This window comes from Eptatretus burgeri, chromosome 2, assembly GCF_056783735.1.
Source record: "Eptatretus burgeri isolate ZD-2024b chromosome 2, Ebu_testis_v1, whole genome shotgun sequence".
Taxonomy (NCBI): domain Eukaryota; kingdom Metazoa; phylum Chordata; class Myxini; order Myxiniformes; family Myxinidae; genus Eptatretus; species Eptatretus burgeri.
In genome coordinates this window covers 24128463-24148462 of record NC_140962.1, presented here as the reverse complement: position 1 = coordinate 24148462, position 20000 = coordinate 24128463, and the positions used below count along the sequence as shown (strand labels likewise).

The window sequence follows — 20000 nt, the reverse complement described above, 5'->3', positions numbered from 1 at the left end:
GTGGTCCAAGTCCTAGCCAATCACAAGGCTTCCTTGCAATTGAATAACTCAGCCATTTGTTGACATTGTAATTGATTGCTTAGTGCTTTGTATGTGGGATGCAAGTCGATGTGTTGGTTGATGGAATTTTCACAACATTACCAGGGCTCGATAATCTCATGGCTTACCCTTGATGATCCTGTGCCAAAATAGTTGTCTGATTCCATGAGAATGTGTGTGTGTGTGTGTGTGTGTGTGTGTGTGTGTGTGTGTGTGTGTGTGTGTGTGTGTGTGTGTGTGTGTGTGTGTGTGTGTGTGTGTGTGTGTGTGTGTGTGTGTGTGTGTGTGTGTGTGTGTGTGTGTGTGTGTGTGTGTGTTGCAACCAAGGACAACTTGTCTTGTCGCCTTTCAGTTGGTGTTCAGTTCGCCATGTGGATAAGCATTTGGACGTTTGGCCCACATATTTTGTTTCACAATCTTCACACGGGATGCTATAGATGACGTCATTTCTGTCAAATTTGTTTACGTGGTCCTTCGGCTTTGATGGCTGTGCTCGTATGGATGATTGTGGTTTGTGGGTGATGTTGACATTGTGCTCACGTAGTATGCGGCTTGTGGTTTCAGAAGTGTGTTGTATGTAAGGAAGTGCTACCGTGTGTGTTGTTGTGGTCGGATTGTTGCTGTTGTAGTTGTAGATCGGAAACAATGTGCGAATTGGACAAATGAACACATTTTTTTCAGCAGTCGGAACTGCTGTTAAGTTCAATTCTGCAGTTAAAAAAATTGAAATTCGGCTCAAGTTAAGAGATTCTCGAGATTATTGCATTTCACCTGGAATGCTTATAAACATCCAGATAGTTGTATTCGCACATTATTTGATACTCAGGACATGTCTGAACTGTGGTTATCTCCAGACATGTCTGGACGGTGGTTATCCCCGGACATTCTTGGCAGTGGTTATCTCCGGACATGGCCAGGCAATCATTGTATCCAGCCGTGTCCAGGCGGCGGTTGTCTCCGAACGTGTCCGAGCGGTGGTTTTCTCCAGACGGGTCCGGGTGGCGGTTGTCTCCGGACTTGTCCGGGTAGTGGTTGTCTCCGGATGTGTCCAGATGGTGTTCATCTCCAGACATGTCGGATGGTATTTGTTTCTGGACATGTCTGGGTGGTGTTTGTCTCTGGGTGGTATTTTTTAGTATGATCAGTAGAAAATGGATTTCAGACATTATTTTGTTTCCATCTTCACTGGTATTCGATGCAGAATCATTTTGATAATAATTAATACTCCACCACATGTCTGCCTTCTCTTTCCTTCATCCCAAGCTTACCTCCTCCCAAACACCCTCCCCCTCCAAAACCCCTTCCCACCTCCTCCCAAACCCTGTCCCACCTCCTCCCAAACCTCCTCCCACGTCCTCCCAAACCTCCTTTCCCTCCTCCCAAACCTCTCTGAACGTTTATAGGCATTACAGGTCATGGTCAAGGCCCATCATGGACACCTGTTCAACTCACAGTCCCACAAGATAAGCGGAAAAGATATGTGACCATGAGTAAGTCATGGCCTGTCACGATCACCAGTCCAACTCACAATCCCACAAAATATGCAGAAAAGAGAGGTGACCATGAGAAGATCATGGCGCATCATGGTTGCCTGTACAACTCACAATTCTGTGAGATATGCAGTCAAGTTATGTGGTAATAAACGACCTGAAACCGATGATCTTATTCCTGATGCATAGAAACACACTGTTAAAAGTAAATAATGATATCAGACAAAGATGTTATATGACATGGGTTTAAGCCCTACTTGAGAGAATGCCAATACCTTCCCCACTTCAAGCCTTCAAGTCCCCCTCCCTACCCATCATCACAGTTGCCTGTCCATCTCACAATCCCACCAGATATACGGAAAAGATCTGTGACAATAAACAACCCAAAACGAATTATCTTCTTCCTGTAGCATGTACACACAGGTCATCAAAAATAAATAATGACCTCAGACAAATTGCTAATGACATGGGTTTAAGCTCTGCTTGAGAGAATGTCACATAGTTAACTGTCACTTTGGTAGTTTTACAATGAAGGGAAAACTTTTAGGGAAGGCTTGGTGATTGTGAATATGATAGCTCCAAGATGTCTTTGGCTTCGCATAGCAGAAATCACCAACATGGTGGCCATAGTAGAGAAATCGTGGGTGGAGTCAGGAAAACTGTCCAACCAATGGGTGGAACGGAATGTTACACACACACACACACACACACACACACACACACACACACACACACACACACACACACACACACACACACACACACACACACACACACACACACACTGGAACAAGCATATACTGTACTGTATATGTACATATATAATCTGCATCTTGAAATTCTCTGATTTGGACAAATGTCGGAATGATAACATCACAACGACATCATGACTGCAAACCAAGAGGGGCCTCCAGCAATGCAATAATGTCAAAGTCAAATTATATAACTCATGACTGCTTAAAAACAACGGTGATGCTTCCTGGTTGTGATCAGTGGGTGAAACACAATGTGTCCATGTGGCAGATGGCACAAGCAGACAGACACAACCCCCCACTCCCACTCCCTCTCAACTCCACTCATGGGTTCCAAATACAATCTGACCTCACCAATCACAGTTAGTGGTGCATCTTTAGCCAGCATATAAGCTGACTGTTCTAAGGGAAACAGGTTGGCAGCTTCGCTTTTCATCTGCTTGGTGACAACTTTTGACTTTGACATTCTTGAACTACTGGAGACCCTTCTGGGTTTTCAGTTATGATGTCGTCGATTATATCATCAGGCGTTCACATTCAGAGCATTTCAATCATCCCACATACAGTATTTATATCCAAAGTCTGTGTGTCGGTTTTGTATATCCTCGAAAACCCCTTGTTGCACAAAGTTGAAAATGGTACTGCATTAATCTCCAAGGACCTGGGCAGTTGAAGGTCAATATATTGTGACGTCCACGGGACTTGAACAGTCCCGCCAACGTAGAATGAGTCGAAACGATGGAGGCAGTTTATTTATTTATAACCCAAACATGGCGGTTCTAATCGCTCTACCGCAAACGGGACGAGGAAGGTGGCATGAGTCACTTTTCACTGAGTTGATGATGTTTATTTGTTTTTATTATTAACCAGAAATAACAAGACTCGGCAAGAAAAGGGATCCGGGGCGATTTGACGGGATGGTGTGGGATCGGGCGTGGGGAAAACACAGACAATTCCAATGAATATACAATTCTCAAACCCTCTAAGGCGCCAAGTACACACACACACACACACACACACACACACACACACACACACACACACACACACACACACACACACACACACACACACACACACACACACACACACACACACACACACACACACACACACACACACACACAAAACGTAGCTACTTCTGGTGGTCAGGCTGGACCGTGGTGTGGAAGCAACTGTCCCTGGATCAGCGTCGGACGAGCTGGCCTTGCTCTCGTCAGGGGGGGGGGGGGCAGGAGAAACCGTGGTGCTGTCGACTTCCTGGTCCTGGCCCAAGTCCGCTCACAGCCGCCAGGGAACCAGTTCTGGTGCCAAATTGCGAGCAGGAGAGGGAGGCAGGTCCGCCCGCCGTTCGACCCCGTACTCCGAGTCAGCAGAACCCCAGAGCTAACCAAGGTGAGGCACGAGGCTCAGCAAGGCTCCAAGACACGATGAAGAACACGATCGAATCAGCACAACAACAAGTACGCTTCCCGCGCAACAGCCTCCACACCCAAAAAACACGATCTTTTTGTCCCGATCTTCTTCCTCTCACTTTTCGACCCCGAACAGAACCTTTTTATCCTCCCGTCCTCGTCACTTCCAATCGAGCCGTTTTATTGGCCCACCGCCGTCGCCTTCCGCCAATCGTGATCACGGGGCGGAGCCATCCGCAGCCCTGTCCTGTGACGTCACGGCCAGCCTCCAGGGACTACTAAAAGGGGTTTACGCAGACACACTTACCCTATCCCGTGTCCCTATCTAATTACGTGACAATTATCATTTCCCCCTTGAAGAAATGAACATTTACTAGACAACTTATCACCACTGAATTGCTACTTATTACATCGAGATCCTGGTATACTCGAACAGCATGGCATACCTAAGTAAACATCCTAATTACCCTTTGAATGCATACCCCCCCCCCTCAAACGTAACACTGCCCCCTCCTCTGGTACCGCAGCTCCTGCAAGGTATATCACAGGCGCTACCGTACCAGCCTTAACACTTACTGACTCACACCTAATTAACCTAACAAAATAAAGTAGGAGGGGCAATGGGCAGCGAGTCGCAGCTAACTTACCTATCCTGCTTAATGTACTACCCCTTTATGGCCTTATCCTCACCTAAACAATCATTCATTTTTTTATTTTTTTATTTTATCACATGAGAGCACTGAGCGAAGTTGCACTCCATCTTCTGGATCATCGCTCTTGCCCAACACTCTTCCAGTGATCTGGGGAGGGGAAACAAAAGGTTCCACAAAAACACAACACTTATACTTTACATTCCTACTCTAAGCCTTAACGACACTATTCATGGGATATTTACACTTGACCGCCTCCCACAGTGGATGCTAATAGACCCAGCGTTACCTGGGGAGCCAATTTTCAAATTTGCTTGCCCCAAAATTATGCGGACATCATGCCCTTGCTGCACATGTCAAGTTGTACGGGATCGAGTGGGACTCATACATCTTCACAACACTCACACCATGGTCATCATCACATTTCTAGGTCATGGTCCTCATTTTAACCATGCAGGCTGAATCCCGTCGTGGCCGTGGGGTGGGTTACCACAAGATGATGGGGGCATCTCAGGTGCAACCATGCCCACAGGTAAGCTTTAATCCAACCCGGACGTTTCTCCGCCCCGCTCCCTTTGATTCCCTCCCCCTGGTAGCCATCAGCTCTAATCCCGTACAACACTCTGGAAGGGGTCTCACTGGCTCCTCTGGCCTTCCTGGGTCGCCAAGGTCCTCCCCGCCTTGGTCGCCCAACCAGACCCTCTTCCAGTTGCCTCCAGACACTGTAACCATTAGCCACCAGGTGGTGAATCTCCTTGAAGGGGGTCGCAATTCACGCTCACCATGAGCTTCAGCAATCCCTGTGGACAAGCACATCATCCCCACCCACAAAATCCACATGACTCCCCCACCCCATCGGCCTTACATGTGACACCTGCATTTCTAACACTTCGCCGACTATGACCTTCCCTGTTACCACACCATGTCCAATAAAAAATCGATGTGTGCACCATACATTTCACTTCTTAACTTAAAACAACTCACACAGCACTTCTCACCCGATCCACGCACCAGCCATTGGACAGCCACTTGTGCCCGCTTTGTTACCAATTACCCACTGTCCCGATTGTCACTCTAAAACCCAGCAGAACTTACAAACCCATGCCAATTTTCCCACAATTCATTTTTTTCCACCAAAGGAGGGCACTTCGCCACAATCTCAGCAGCCGAGCATGGCCGTATATGCTCAGCCCAATCTAGTCTCCCCGACCCCCGACAGTGATCTCCGGACCCGACCTATGAAAGGGCATCTCGGATAGACCTGGCGGTTCAGCAGGAGGATTCACCCTCTCCGAGTCTAAAAGTCTATTGGAGGGTCCCTCCATCGCCGGGTACCGGCAATATCGTTGCATGTGTCCTCTTCGCCCGCACCTGAAACAACTCCCCATAAAAGGCCCCCGTGGGTATCGGTGTAATGTCTCTTCCGGTTCCGGACCCCCTCGGCCATAATCGAATTGCTCTATTGGCTGGGCTGGACCCCGCCGCTTTGGCACACCAACTACCGAATTACCCCTTATCAAACTTAACAGTTTCTGGCAAATTTCCTGGAACATTTGGGAATGCCAATTTCTCCCAGCCCCCCTCCCTGATCCTGAATCTCTGCCTGTCGGATCGTCACCGATGGCCTCTCGGGCACCCGACCCGGCCGACTCCACGAGGCCAGCCTGGCTGCGCACTCGGCCGCTCGGTGCACGGTGGGTGGATCCTGTAGCTCCACTAGCGCTCGGACCTCAGGGTCAGGAAGAGCAGCTAAAAATTTCTCGAGTGCCAGTCTGTCCCATGCCTCCACTGTAAGGTCCCGATACGCGATCCTGACTGATTGGTAAATGTCCTGTGCCAGCTCCTGCACTGTCTCACCCGGCTTTAATCTGCGGTGCTGGAGCTGGGCCCGCACCAGATCACAGTTTGCCGTGAACACAAACTGACGGCTCAACGCCTCGCAAATGTGGGAGCTGGTCAACATCCCCTCCGCGATCACGTTTAACACATCTGCGGCTGATCCCCGCAAGGTTGCCACCAAATTTCCTGTACGTTCCTGCTCATTCCACCCGTTTAGTCGGGAAATGCACTCAAATTGCGTCAGAAAAGCTTCAACGCTCCCTGACCCGTCGAAATTTACCAGGGGGATCACTTTTCCGGTGGCCCGCTTCTCAGTTTCTCCCTTGTCCGAATCCAGCCCAGGGATCAAACACCCTTGTGGCTGCGTATCCAATTTCGGAGCCCACTGTGGCCAAAGATGTTTTGTGGTGAGGGTCTCATGGGTCAATTTTGCCTCCTGTTCCAAACGTTGAATGGACCGATTCACCTCTTCCCGCAGGATCTTCTGGGCCCGCACAACCTCCTCCAAGGCTCCGTCGCGAGTTTGTAGCTGCTCCTCAACCAACCCGGACACTCTACTTACAAAAGACGGCTCTACCAGGCCTTTATCCAAGACTTTATCTTGGCTCATAATTTTATCTTGTTCGTCCAAACGAGCCTCCAATCCTTTTACCTCCTCCGCCAAATTCATCCCTTGCTTCCTCAGCTCTCCCCACTCTTCTATTTGCAGCTGCATACGAGCATCCACACAGGCACGATAACGTTCCAGGCTTTCATCCACTTTATCAACCCGAATGTTCGTTGCATCAATTTTATCTACCGATATTTTCCGTATATTTTCCCCCTCCAATGTAATTTCTACCTTTGTTTCGTCCAATCTATCCTCGAATTTGCTTTGTATTTCTCCCAATTTAACATCCACACACTCCTGCATCTCAGTTTTCATTTTCTCCATCTTTTCCCCCAATTCATCCCTCATTAAATCAATCCGTGCACCCAACTGTTCCCCCATTACCCCCAATCGATCCGCCATCTCTGCCCCCTGTGCCGTCATGTCTGCCCTCTGTGTCACGAATTGATTTTCCATTTGTGCCCCCTGTGCCGTCATTTTTGCCCCCTGTGCTGTAATTGCACTCATTAAACGTTCCAACATTGTCCAGATCGTCATCGTGCCGGTTTCCGGCGCTGCCGGCTCCATTACGGGCGATGAAGCACGGTCCACGCTCGGAATGGGGGAGGTTCCAACCCTACCCCCGTCTCTCTCTTCTTCCCCCGACTCGCTGCCAGACACGTGGCCTTCCTCCTCAAACATCTGCACAGCCGCCATGGTGCAGAAGTCCCGTTTGCCGCCAATTAATTTAAATTTGAAAAATCCCGCAAAAATTTTCCCACGCTCGCGCGCTTTTCTGTAGTAATTTTATATTCCAATTCGTGGCGACATTTTAATCTTGGTATATTCTCCGGATACCAAATATAATTTAGAGGGGTTCGAACATCCAACACCCTGACACCAATGTGACGTCCACGGGGCCTGAACAGTCCCGCCAACGTAGAATGAGCCGAAACGATGGAGGCGGTTTATTTATTTATAACCCAAACATGGCGGTTCTAATCGCTCTACCGCAAACGGGACGAGGAAGGTGGCACGCGTCACTTTTCACTGAGTTGATGATGTTTATTTGTTTTTATTATTAACCAGAAATAACAAGACTCGGCAAGAAAAGGGATCCGGGGCGATTCGACGGGATGGTGTGGGATCGGGCGTGGGGAAAACACAGACAATTCCAATGAATATACAATTCTCAAACCCTCTAAGGCGCCAAGTACACACACACACACACACACACACACACACACACACACACACACACACACACACACACACACACACACACACACACACACACACACACACACACACACACACACACACACACACACACACACACACACACACCGTAGCAACTTCTGGTGGTCAGGCTGGACCGTGGTGTGGACGCAACTGTCCCTGGATCAGCGTCGGACGAGCTGGCCTTGCTTTCGTCAGGGGGGGGGGGCAGGAGAAACCGTGGTGCTGTCGACCTCCTGGTCCTGGCCCAAGTCCGCTCACAGCCGCCAGGGAACCAGTTCTGGCACCAAATTGCGAGCAGGAGAGGGAGGCAGGTCCGCCCGCCGTTCGAACCCGTACTCCGAGTCAGCAGAACCCCAGAGCCAACCAAGGTGAGGCACGAGGCTCAGCAAAGCTCCAAGACACGATGAAGAACACGATCGAATCAGCACAACAAGTACGCTTCCCGCGCAACAGCCTCCACACCTAAAATACACGATCGTTTTGTCCCGATCTTCTTCCTCATCTTTTTCGACCCCGAACAGAACCTTTTTATCCTCCTGTCCTCGTCACTCCCAATCGAGCCGTTTTATTGGCCCACCGCAGTCGCCTTCCGCCAATCGTGATCACGGGGCGGAGCCATCCGCAGCCCTGTCCTGTGACGTCACGGCCAGCCTCCAGGGACTACTAAAAGGGGTTTACGCAGACACACTTACCCTATCCCGTGTCCCTGTCTAATTACGTGACAATTATCATTTCCCCCCTTGAAGAAATGAACATTTACTGGACAACTTATCACCACTGAATTGCTACTTATTACATCGAGATCCTGCTAAACTCGAACAGCATGGCATACCTAATTAAACATCCTAATTACCCTTTGAATGCATACCCTCCCCCCCTCAAACGTAACAATATCTTGGAATGGACTGAACCATTTTCATTATTTACATCAATATCTATAAATGCCAAGTCTAAGTATATGCAATATGTATATGTTCACTAAGATTGCTGAATTAAGGCAACTGTGACGTCCGAAAGCATTTGCTCTTCTGGGTTTAACCACAGTTGTATATATTAAATCGACTGGTAATTTACCCACCCATCGGCTGAATTTTGTCTGCGAATTATTTGCTGAATAAAATATATGCTGTCTTGAAATAAAACCTGATGGATGGACGTGATGGTGCTTCCTTGCAGGAGAGAGGAAATCCCAAGATGGTACTCGCATGAAACAACCCCGCTCCCTCTGGAAGAGTAATATTCCCTCCATCTGGCGGGGGTCAGTGGAGCACTTGTACAATGGCATAAGTGCAGAGCAAAATTGTAAGTCATCGCCACAGATGTCTTAAAATAATCTCCACCACCACCAGGTGGCGCTATATGCTACACATCGCAGTTGAAAATCAATCATCATGTTTTCAGTTTTATTATGTCGACCAGTAGATAACCCGGTGGGGGCTGTTGTAAGGGAATTCATTCCCAATAGAGCATGGAATATTTAGGGTGTTTGACAAAAATGTCCTTTGACAGCATAACGGCAGGGGCCCATATAAATTCTGTGTAATGTAAAATGTGACTGAGTCCTCAACCCCTTTCTTCTTCAAGTCCACATCCCTCAACCCTCACAACTCCAAGTTCACATCCCTCCCCTCTCCCAACTCCAAGTTCGCATCCCTCTCCTCTCCCAACTCCAAGTCCGCATCCCTCCTCTCTCCCAACTCCACGAACTCATCCCCCCTCTCTCCCAACTCCAAGTCCGCATCCCTCTCCTTTCCCAACTCCAGGTCCGCATCCCTCTCCTTTCCCAACTCTAGGTCCGCATCACTCCTCTCTCGCAACTCCAAGAATGCATCCGCCCTCTCTCCGAGCTCCAACTCCGCATCCCTCTCCTTTCCCAACTCCAAGTTCGCATCCCTCCTCTGTCCCAACTCCAAGTCCACATCCCTCTCCTCTCCCAACTCCACATCTGCATCCCCCTCTCTCCCAACTCCCAAGTCCACATCCCCCCTCTCTCCCAACTCCCAAGTCCACATCCCCCTCTCTCCCAACTCCAAGTCCACATCCCTCTCCTTTCCCAACTCCAAGTCCGCATCCCTTCTCTCTCCCAACTCCAAGTCCGCATCCCTCCTCTGTCCCAACTCCAACTCTGCATCCCTCTCCTCTCCCAACTCCACGTCTGCATCCCTCCCCTCTCCCAACTCCAAATCCGCATCCCTCCCCTCTCACAACTCCAAGTCCGCATCCCTCCCCTCTCCCAAATCCAAGTGCACATCCCTCACTCCTTTCGTAGCTCCAAGTACGCATCCCTTACCCCTCCCAAATCCAAGTCCGCATCCCTCCCCCATTCCCAACTCCAAGTCCACATCCCTCCCCCTCCCTCGCAAAGATTGACACACACACACACACACACACACACACACACACACACACACACACACACACACACACACACACACACACACCGATTAAAACTGCAGCAACCTCGAGGCAAAATGCAAGGTATCATTCTGGTTTCCAGTTTGATTATTATTTTCGTTCATTTGTTCTCCTAATATCCCCTGATTATTTGACTATGCAAGGCGATGTGATGTTAAAAGCTTTCCCTCACTGAAGGCCATGTTCACAACCCTCCAGGATTCCACGCGCAGTATCACTTCATTTCTGATCACGTCGAATAAATAAGTGAAATAAAAACTTCTTTCGATTCGTACCAACTCGTTTTTCGTCACCTCCAATTTGTCACAGATTGATTATTAAGGAGTCTGAGGTTCCGCTTGTCGGAAAATTCGTTTGTTTCCAAAATAATGAAGTTTTCTCAGTGAAGTAAAATGGACGAAAGGGAAATTCTTCGTGTTTTTTATTTATTATTTTTGCTATGATTTTCCTTCAACAGCATATAGTCACTAACTGTAAAGACTGCTAATGTTTCTCGGAAAAGGAAATCGACGGAAAAGCCATTATACATTGGCAGAATTGACTAAATAGTTCGTGTTCTATTTTTTTCTTTTTTACTTCCGGTGGATGTGCAAACCAACGAGTGAGCTTGTGTGCATGGCTGACAAAGTGGATACACTACTATTACACAAAGGGCAAAAAAAAGTTCAGGGAAACATGAAATGCAGCACATTATGTTAATCTGCATGTATTCAAATACCTAAATCTCATTTTTTAGGCCTGCAGCACCTCCGGTTATAAAGTTACCACTGAATATATACAACACTGTAAATACACGTTCTAATTCCGAGCTTGGTGTCAGCGTTATGTACGGAATCAGATGAAAAAAAACAACGTAAATATTACATTTTGGGATAAGAAACAGATAATTACCCTCTCCTCTCCAAACAATACCCTCTCCTTACTCTTCCCCTCCCCTCCCCCCAGGCTCTCCTCCTGGCCTCTCCTCATCCCAGCCTTTCCTCCCTCTTTCCTCCTTGCTCTCCACCCCTTTCCTCCCCCTCCCCTGCTCCCCCTCTCCTCATCCTGGCCTCTCCTCATCCCCTCTCCTCAACCCCTCTCCTCATGCTGGCCTCTCCTCAACTCTCTCCTCATCCTGGCCTCTCCTCATCCTAGCCTCTCCTCATCCTGGCCTCTCCTCCCCCATTTCCTCCTCCCTCTCCTCTCCCTTTCCTCCTCTCCTCCAAGAGAGGAGGAGGAGAGGGGGAGGAGAGGGCATGAGGAGAGGGGGAGAAGAGGGCATGAGGAGAGGCCCAGAGGAGAGGGTTAATGACACCAGACCTACCCAACCAACCCCACAATTTTGATCATGTTGAAAACTCAACGACCGCATCCGAGCATAGTCGACTGTCCCCGACCAGATGTTCGGGGGGGCGGGGGGGCAGTTCGGGTGGGCCGGTCAGGGGCAGGTTGGGGGTCGATCGGATCAGTGAGCGTGGACCTTAAGGTTATATTTTTTCATTCAATGTACTTATCCCTGTCAAATGACACTGGATTGGTATTTGCACTTTAGGCACTAATAGGAAATCATGTATGGGGAATCATTCATGTCATCAGATTTGACCTTGAATCAAAGGGTCAAGGCCAAACAGGCATAAAATTGACCAAAAACTGTGATATTGACCTTCATCTCATGACATTGACCTTGGATGATAATGACAACCTCTCCATTAGATTGGGAATACCCAAAACTATCAGAATGCATACCAAGATAATTGGAATCGGCCTAGTATTACTTAATGTATGACAATATTGGTTTTAGCCTAGATATCGAAACAGCCATCTTGGATTTGGGTGGCATGACCTACCACACCCACCACTGGCGCAACTGAAGAATTGGGTTTCTGGGATCTGCCAACCCTACTCTACACCACTGGCACCCTTAAACATCTGCACCTTCCATGTTGAATAAAAGTCACCTGGCCCCTCAGGAAGTGAACAAAGCCTTTCCCCTCGGGAAGTGAACAAAGCCTTGCCCCTTGGGAAGTGGAGCAATTGATTAAGAGAGGTGCTTTGTTTGTTAGCAAAAATGGCCGCCGCAGTCAGATGCCAAACAATACTACTTCGTCCTTATGCAGCTCAAGGCTGCGGGGTGGCATCATTGGATGAGGGCACGGTTGTGCCGCTGATGCAGTTATGGCAGGAAGTTGGCCATGGTGCCAACGATAAGTCGCCTACTCTTCACAAAGACACCATGGGATCTTTAACGTCCACCAAGAAATGCTGGCAGACAGGACATCGGTTTAACGTCCATCCCATTCCCAGGGACAGCACACACATTGACGAATCACACTGCCTGAAACTATCACACCAGGATAACAGTTTATAGCTGGGTCGAGATTTGAACCCGTGCTAGACAGCTTAGTAGCTTCACGGTGAGTGTGTGCCCCTCTCGGTCTGGGCCACCCTGTCAGCCCAAACCAGGGTGACAGTTTATAGCTGGGTTGAGATTTCAACCCAGGCTAGACAGCTTAGCAGCTTAGAGGTGAGTGTGTGCCCCTCTCGGTCTGGGCCACCCTGTCAGCCCAAACCAGGATGACAGTTTATAGCTGGGTCGAGATTTGAACCCAGGCTCGACAGCTTAGCAGCTTAGAGGTGAGTATGTGCCCCTCTCGGTCTGGGCCACCCTGTCAGCCCAAACCAGGATGACAGTTTATAGCTGGGTCGAGATTTGAACCCAGGCTAGACAGCTTAGCAGCTTAGAGGTGAGTGTTTGCCCCTCTTAGTCTGGGCCACCCTGTCAGCCCAAACCAGGATGACAGTTTATAGCTGGGTCGAGATTTGAACCCAGGCTAGACAGCTGAGCAGCTTAGAGGTGAGTGTGTGCCCCTCTCGGTCTGGGCCACCCTGTCATCCCAAAATGAAATGTTCAGAGGCATAGGCCAACCCCTATCATATATACTCCTGTTATATTATTGAAATGTGCAATTCATACTTTAATGATTTCTATTTTTCATCCAAATTCTTCAACATCTACAAACATGTAAAACCCCTCCCCAAAATCCACAGCGGTAGGGCCCATAGATAAGCTTGGCTGGGGGTTCCTCCTTCTGACTCCCTATTTATTGGGTGGTCGCGACACTACCCTTCGTCTCAGGTTTTCCGTTTGTCTGTATGTCTGTCTGTTTGTTTGTTTGTATGTAATGGACAGCTCTGGAGGCCAGAGGAGTCAACCGATTGTGATGAAACTTGACTGGTAGGTTCATACCAGGATCTAGGAATCGGCTTCCACGCTTTTATGCGCACTATAATCAACCTCTTTGTCAAAAAATTTCAGCCCGATCCGTAAAAAACTGTATGACTAGTATGCAATTATATAGCGACCACCCATGTCGCCTACTGGCTTGTATTTTTGGCTGCTCTTAGAGCACCCTTATTCTGGACATTTCCATCTGTCTGTCTGTCCGCGAAACTTTGGTCAAGCCTAGGGGCGAAACCACTCAACCGATTCCAATGAAATTTGGTAGGTAGGACCAATATTTCTAGGAATCGTGTGCTTTCGAATATGGGACCCCAGGCCCTAGCAATGGCATAGCAACGGCCCTTTAAAGTGGTCAAAAAATCGAAAAAAAATCAAAAAAAAATCGAAAACTCGAAGCTTATAGTTCTGTGCACAATCTATCTAGCTCCCTTCATGCCAATTTGCAGCCCGAACAAAAAATATTTGTAGGAGGAGATAGGTTTTGGGCGAGTACATGTCGAACATTTCAGAAACGGTTAATTGCGAATATCTCTATGAGAGTCTGGTTTTGATGAAACTTGGGTGAAATGTGTACAATGTGGCTAGCATGTACACAAAAAGGAATGGTTGCTATGCACACCTCCATTGCTTAGCAACAGCTGAAATACTTTATCGTACATCGTACACTTATTGTGGACTGTACAAAAAAATCAATACCTCCGAAACTGGACCTCTGAGGGACCTGTTTTTTTGTGCCCAAGGAGAATGTCTTACAGCATCATATAAAAAAAGAAAATCTTTAGCGAATAGATAAATGGAATTACCAGGGCTGCTATTTGTTAGAGTCTCTTTGGAAACATTCTGAAATTTCACAAGACGGGTTTCTGGGCCCAAACTAAGAGGGCTGTGATAATCATATTTATTGTGCTAAACTGATTGATAGCATGTACAAGAATATCGGTTAGTCGCGTCGGCCAGCTTTCCATCTAGAGCGAGCAGCCATGTCGCCTACCGGCTTGTCTCTTTCTTTCCCTCTTCCTCCTCTGCTGTAAGTACAGCTAACACGATACTCGTTTGGGGGAAGTTGTTGTTAAAAGAGGATCGAGTAGAGCTGAAAACGACAGCATTTGCTCCACCACGACAGCACCATTTACATGAAGACCGCCATGCGTTAAGCAGTGCCGAGCACTCCGTTCCGTTGGAATATTTGCTTCATCGCTTTAAAAGTTTTCATCAAGCAGGGTGCTCGGCAAGCGATAGCAAGCTGCTTGCCAACGGGACACAGCCCAGTTTCATCCTTTGGGGGCTCTCAGTCTTGTCACCGAGGTGATCGAGTTTTAATGTGAATGTGACCCTAAAAGCGAAAACCTTCATTTATAAAAAAATTACATCGTTTCAAATGGATTGTCAGTAAAGGTTGAGATTATAGCGAACGTAGTGAGCTTCATACTTAACGCGTGCACATGAGAGAATAGGAAACAACAACAACACAATACCCTAGCAATTTGGAATCCGTGTCGTTGGCTATGACCCTTTTGCTTCCGGTTTTTTTTTGCTTCCGCTTTTTTTTTGCTTTCGCTTTTTGGCACGGGGAATGATGCATGCCGAGAGATAAAGGAATCGTCGGAGACATGAAAGACCCAAATATCAGACATGGTGTATATTTCCTTCACTGATTTTAATAAAGACATCTCCCGCATCATCAAAAAATACTTTTTTTTATCGTGATTTACATTATTTGATCGCTGATCCCGAATCCAGGCCGAAGTAACCGGAAATTGCGTGTACAGTTGTGAACAAGTGATGTAGTGGGGCAACTTGGCGAAATATAGCATAACAATTGTGCATTTTGTGAGGAAAGCACCAAATTTGGCACACTAGTAGCCTATCATCCTTTGGGGGCTCTCAGTCTTGTCACCGAGGTGATCGAGTTTTAATGTTGAACAGATTTGAATTAATATTATGAACAGATTTGGATATTGGGCCATCTCAAAATTTTTGATGGCAGTGGAAAATGGCTGCCACAGCCATCAGCGGCTGAATTTTAGATGGCCCAATATCCAAATCTGTTCATAATATGATAGGCTACTAGTGTGCCAAATTTGGTGCTTTCCTCACAAAATGCACAATTGTTATGCTAAGTTGCCCCACTAATAGGTAAAGTCAGAAGCGAATGCAAGAAGAATTCTACTTTCGCTTCTAGTATTTTTTTTTCGATGAGATCCTGTACTCGGCGGTGTAGTTGTTCTGAAGGTAATGTTGAGGTATCATGTTGAGGTCATATTAATTTTTTTAGATGAGATCCTGTTCTAGGCGGTGTAGTTGTCGTTGTGAAGGTAATGTTGAGGTAATATTAATTTTTTTTAGATGAGATCCTGTTCAAGGCAGTGTAGTTGTTGTTGTGAAGGTAATGCTGAGGTATAATGTTGAGGTAATATTAATTATTTAGATGAGATCCTGTTCTAGGCGGTGTAGTTGTCGTTGTGAAGGTAATGTTGAGGTAATATATATATATATATATATATATATATATATATATAAATATATATATATATATATTTTTTAGATGAGATCCTGTTATAGGTGGTGTAGTTGTCGTTGTGAAGGTAATGTTGAGGATTTTTTTTTTTTCAGATGAGATCCTGTTCTAGGCGGTGTAGTTGTTGTTGTGAAGGTAATGTTGAGGTATAATGTTGAGGTAATATTAATTTTTTTAGATGAGATCCTGTTCAAGGCGGTGTAGTTGTCGTTGTGAAGGTAATATATATATATATATATATATATATATATATATATATATATATATATATATATATATATATATATATATTTTTTTCAGATGAGATCCTGTTCTCGGCGGTGTAGTTGTTGTCGTGAAGGTAATGTTGAGGTCATATGCAGTGGTGTTATCACGGTTATAGAAATGCACAAATAATTAATTTGATTTATAGTTTCCCCAATCACACCTTTGTGACTAAAAAATTAACCACAAAACTAGAGAGTAAATCACGGTTATAGAAATGCACAAATAATTAATTTGATTTATAGTTTCCCCAATCACACCTTTGTGACTAAAAAATTAACCACAAAACTAGAGAGTAAATACTCCAGCAGTTTTAAGTGTACCTAATTTTATAATAAAGATATCTCCCGCATCATCAAAAAATTTTTTTAGTCGTGATTTACATGATTTGATGGCTGATCCCGAATCCAGGCCGAAGTAACCGGAAATTGCAGCATCGAATGGAAGAAGAATTCTACGTTCGCTTCTCGGCTTAACCTATTCCATATTAAATTTACATGAAATTATAATCCAATCAAGTAGGTGAGCCCAAAAACTGGAATAAGCTTGAGCTTTTGAAACACTTTTCCAAACAACTACAGTCCATCAATGAAGAATCCTCTCACAATCCCAGTGAGAGGAGGTGTAAAGTGGCATACTCAGTGATGCAGCGCCTCCGGCTGGCACTGAACCAGAATGTTCGACCAGCACGGGCGACATTCGACAATCCATTGGGCAGAACGCGACTGAATGAGATATTTTGTCCCTTAAACGTAGTAGTAGAACGAAGTTACGGTCGGACATCAAATCATCGTTAGTCAGAAAAAAAAAATTACCATTAAAACAGAAAAAAAAAATCATCAAAACGACATCAACAAGATTTATACTAGCTTTGCAAAGCACGATGAAGGATGAAATAAAGCAATAATAGAGTAATAATTAAATTCCAAAATATCGGTGAAATTAACATCAATGAAGAAATTTGACGACACCATGTACGAGAGAAAGGAAACGCTCCAGGTAGAAAGTCTCTTTTGCGCTTGAAGCCGCCATTGCTGCGCGGCGCGTGACGTTCACGTTTCCATGGAGACGGAGCGCGAGCAAAGCTCCTTCCACTCAACGGGCAAGCACGCGCTGCTGATGCTGCTGATGCTGATGATGCTGATGATGCTGATGATGCTGATGCTGATGATGCTGCTGATGATGCTGATGATGATGATTCCGGAACGGTCTGCACGCTCCAACTTCCCTTACTATCAATCAACAGTTCAGTACTCTTACATTTCTTGCGATTGTCATTTCAAATGCAATTATAATTATAAATTGATGCCTCATTAATTAATATTTCTTCTGTTTTGACTTCTCTTGCCGAAATTGTAAAGAGATCCACATGTACGTCTTGAACACTCTATTTATGCGCTCTTGAATTGTTGAAGGTGTCCTCCAAGTTTGGGTAAGATCATCACCATCATATCATCGGTTATATTTCTTTTTTCTTTTCGTTGTTATTCTGAAATTATCCTTCACATACGCAGACACACACACACACACACACACACACACATATATATATATATATATATATATATATATATATATATATATATATATATATATATATATATATATATATATATATATATATATATACACAGGTGTATATATACACAGGTGTATATAGAATGAAGAACCACTTGCTGGTGAATGCCACTTGCATCGGCAGACAGGTAACATACACACCTCGGTCAACGTCCTGTTGATTTCATCTATGATACTGTACACACACACACACACACACACACACACACACACACACACACACACACACACACACACACACACACACACACACACACACACACACACACACACACACATATATATCCGTTCCGATGTAATATAACACTCTGTGGTTTGCCATCCCTCTCCCAGCAGTAGTTAGGGCAGGAATCTGGAATTTGTTTCAGGGTGCCGGCGATAACTTGCCTGGGACTCTTCGCAAAGGACACCATGGGATCTTTAACGTCCACCAACTAATGCCAGCAGCCTGGACGCCCAGTTTCATGTCCATACGAGAGACTGTGCAAACTGATGAATCACCCTGATTGTGAAATACCAGGATGACAGTTTACAGCTGGGTCGAGATTCGAACCAAGGCTGGATAGTAGACAGCTTAGAGCAGTGTTTTTCAAATGGTGGGTCATGACCCCCCCCCCCAAAGGGGTCGAGAGTGGGTTTCCTTGGGGGATCGCGAGCTGTCTGCGCTCAGTAATTGCACAAGTCCTGGTGATGTTCCCAACGACTTACCAATGTGAACTTGCATTCTCAAGCGAATTGGTGATCAAAAGTAAAGCCAGAAATAGGCTGATCGATGTCGAGAGCGAGCTACGATGTTCTCTAAGTATGACTTGTCTCTGAATTGACGGGTGCAAAAAATGAAATAAAAATGGCCCAGATTCCAGCCTTTTTGTGACTCTTGTAGTCAGGGACAGAACTAATGGATCTGGCCTGGTTTTCCCCACCTGAGTTTTTTTTTTTTTTAAACGAACCCCACTGGAATAAACCCAGAATTTTCCCCAGGGGAGTGTTTTTTCAAAATCTTCATTCCTGAGTTTTTTTTTTTTAACCCTTTGAGGGATAACAGGGGGTCACGGGCTCATGGCGACTAAATACCAGGACAGGTGGGTCGTATGGTAAATCTAGCTAAGAAACACTGAGGCAAGTGTGCATACCTCTCGGCCATCCTGCCAACCCCATATACATATACCTTCAGATACTGTCCAGATTTTTTTTTCAGAACTTCGGTGATTGCAAACTTGTTGGTTTTCTTGTTGATGTATTTATTTACCTGATTGTGCACTCACTGGTTTTTTACAGCGCGTGCGCTGTATACAATTGCACCGAGTTTGAAATGTCCACGGTATCAACCACGTCTCCGGTGTCCCCTGTCCCCCCCCCCCCACGTGCCTCAAGACGGCCATCCAGTAGATGCAGTGTGCAACCTAGACGGAAATAGCGAGAATTGACGGAAATACCCGAGTATTTCAATGGAGATTTGTGAAACTAATGTGTTATATATGTGAAAAACATTTAATATATTGCTTGACGGGAAAAAAACAACAAACGCGCCCCTCTCACATACGAATGAACGAAAGACGTCATTCCCACCCACCATCGCATTTCGCGCCAAAAGACGTCATTTCCGCCCACCATCGCATTTCGCGCCGAAAGACGTCATTTCCGCCCACCATCGCATTTTGCGCCGAAAGACGTCATTTCCGCGCACCATCGCATTTCGCACCGAAAGACGTCATTTCCGCCCACCATCGCATTTAGCGCCGAAAGACGTCATTGCCACCCACCATCGCATTTCGCGCTGAAAGACGTCATTTCCGCCCACCATCACATTTCGCGCCGAATGCTGAAAGCTAAGTTCTTCTTATGCTATCATTCTTTTGCGGCCCCCTGCCACGCTGTATAGAACAATTTCATTCCTTCTGTTGTATTTATATATATATATATATATATATATATATATATATATATATATATATATATATATATATATATATATATATGCTTATCACA

General features: G+C 46.1%; 1 protein-coding gene across 7 annotated transcripts in view; it reads right to left on the bottom strand.

Moving 5' to 3' along the window:
* SPAG16 (sperm associated antigen 16) overlaps positions 1-20000 on the bottom strand; it is a 253165-nt gene that overhangs the window by 191730 nt on the left and 41435 nt on the right. For 3 of the 7 annotated variants that reach the window (XM_085865902.1, XM_085865915.1, XM_085865962.1), the window contains exon 1: positions 17426-17588. The exons of 1 other annotated variant lie outside the window; for it this stretch is intronic. In XM_085865902.1, coding sequence (XP_085722028.1) covers positions 17426-17465 — 40 coding nt within the window. In that variant the 5' untranslated portion in view covers positions 17466-17588. Of the gene's footprint in view, positions 1-17411; positions 17591-20000 lie in introns of those variants that run through there. 3 more of the 7 variants (XR_015053718.1, XM_085865933.1, XM_085865910.1) reach the window with 2 other exon arrangements.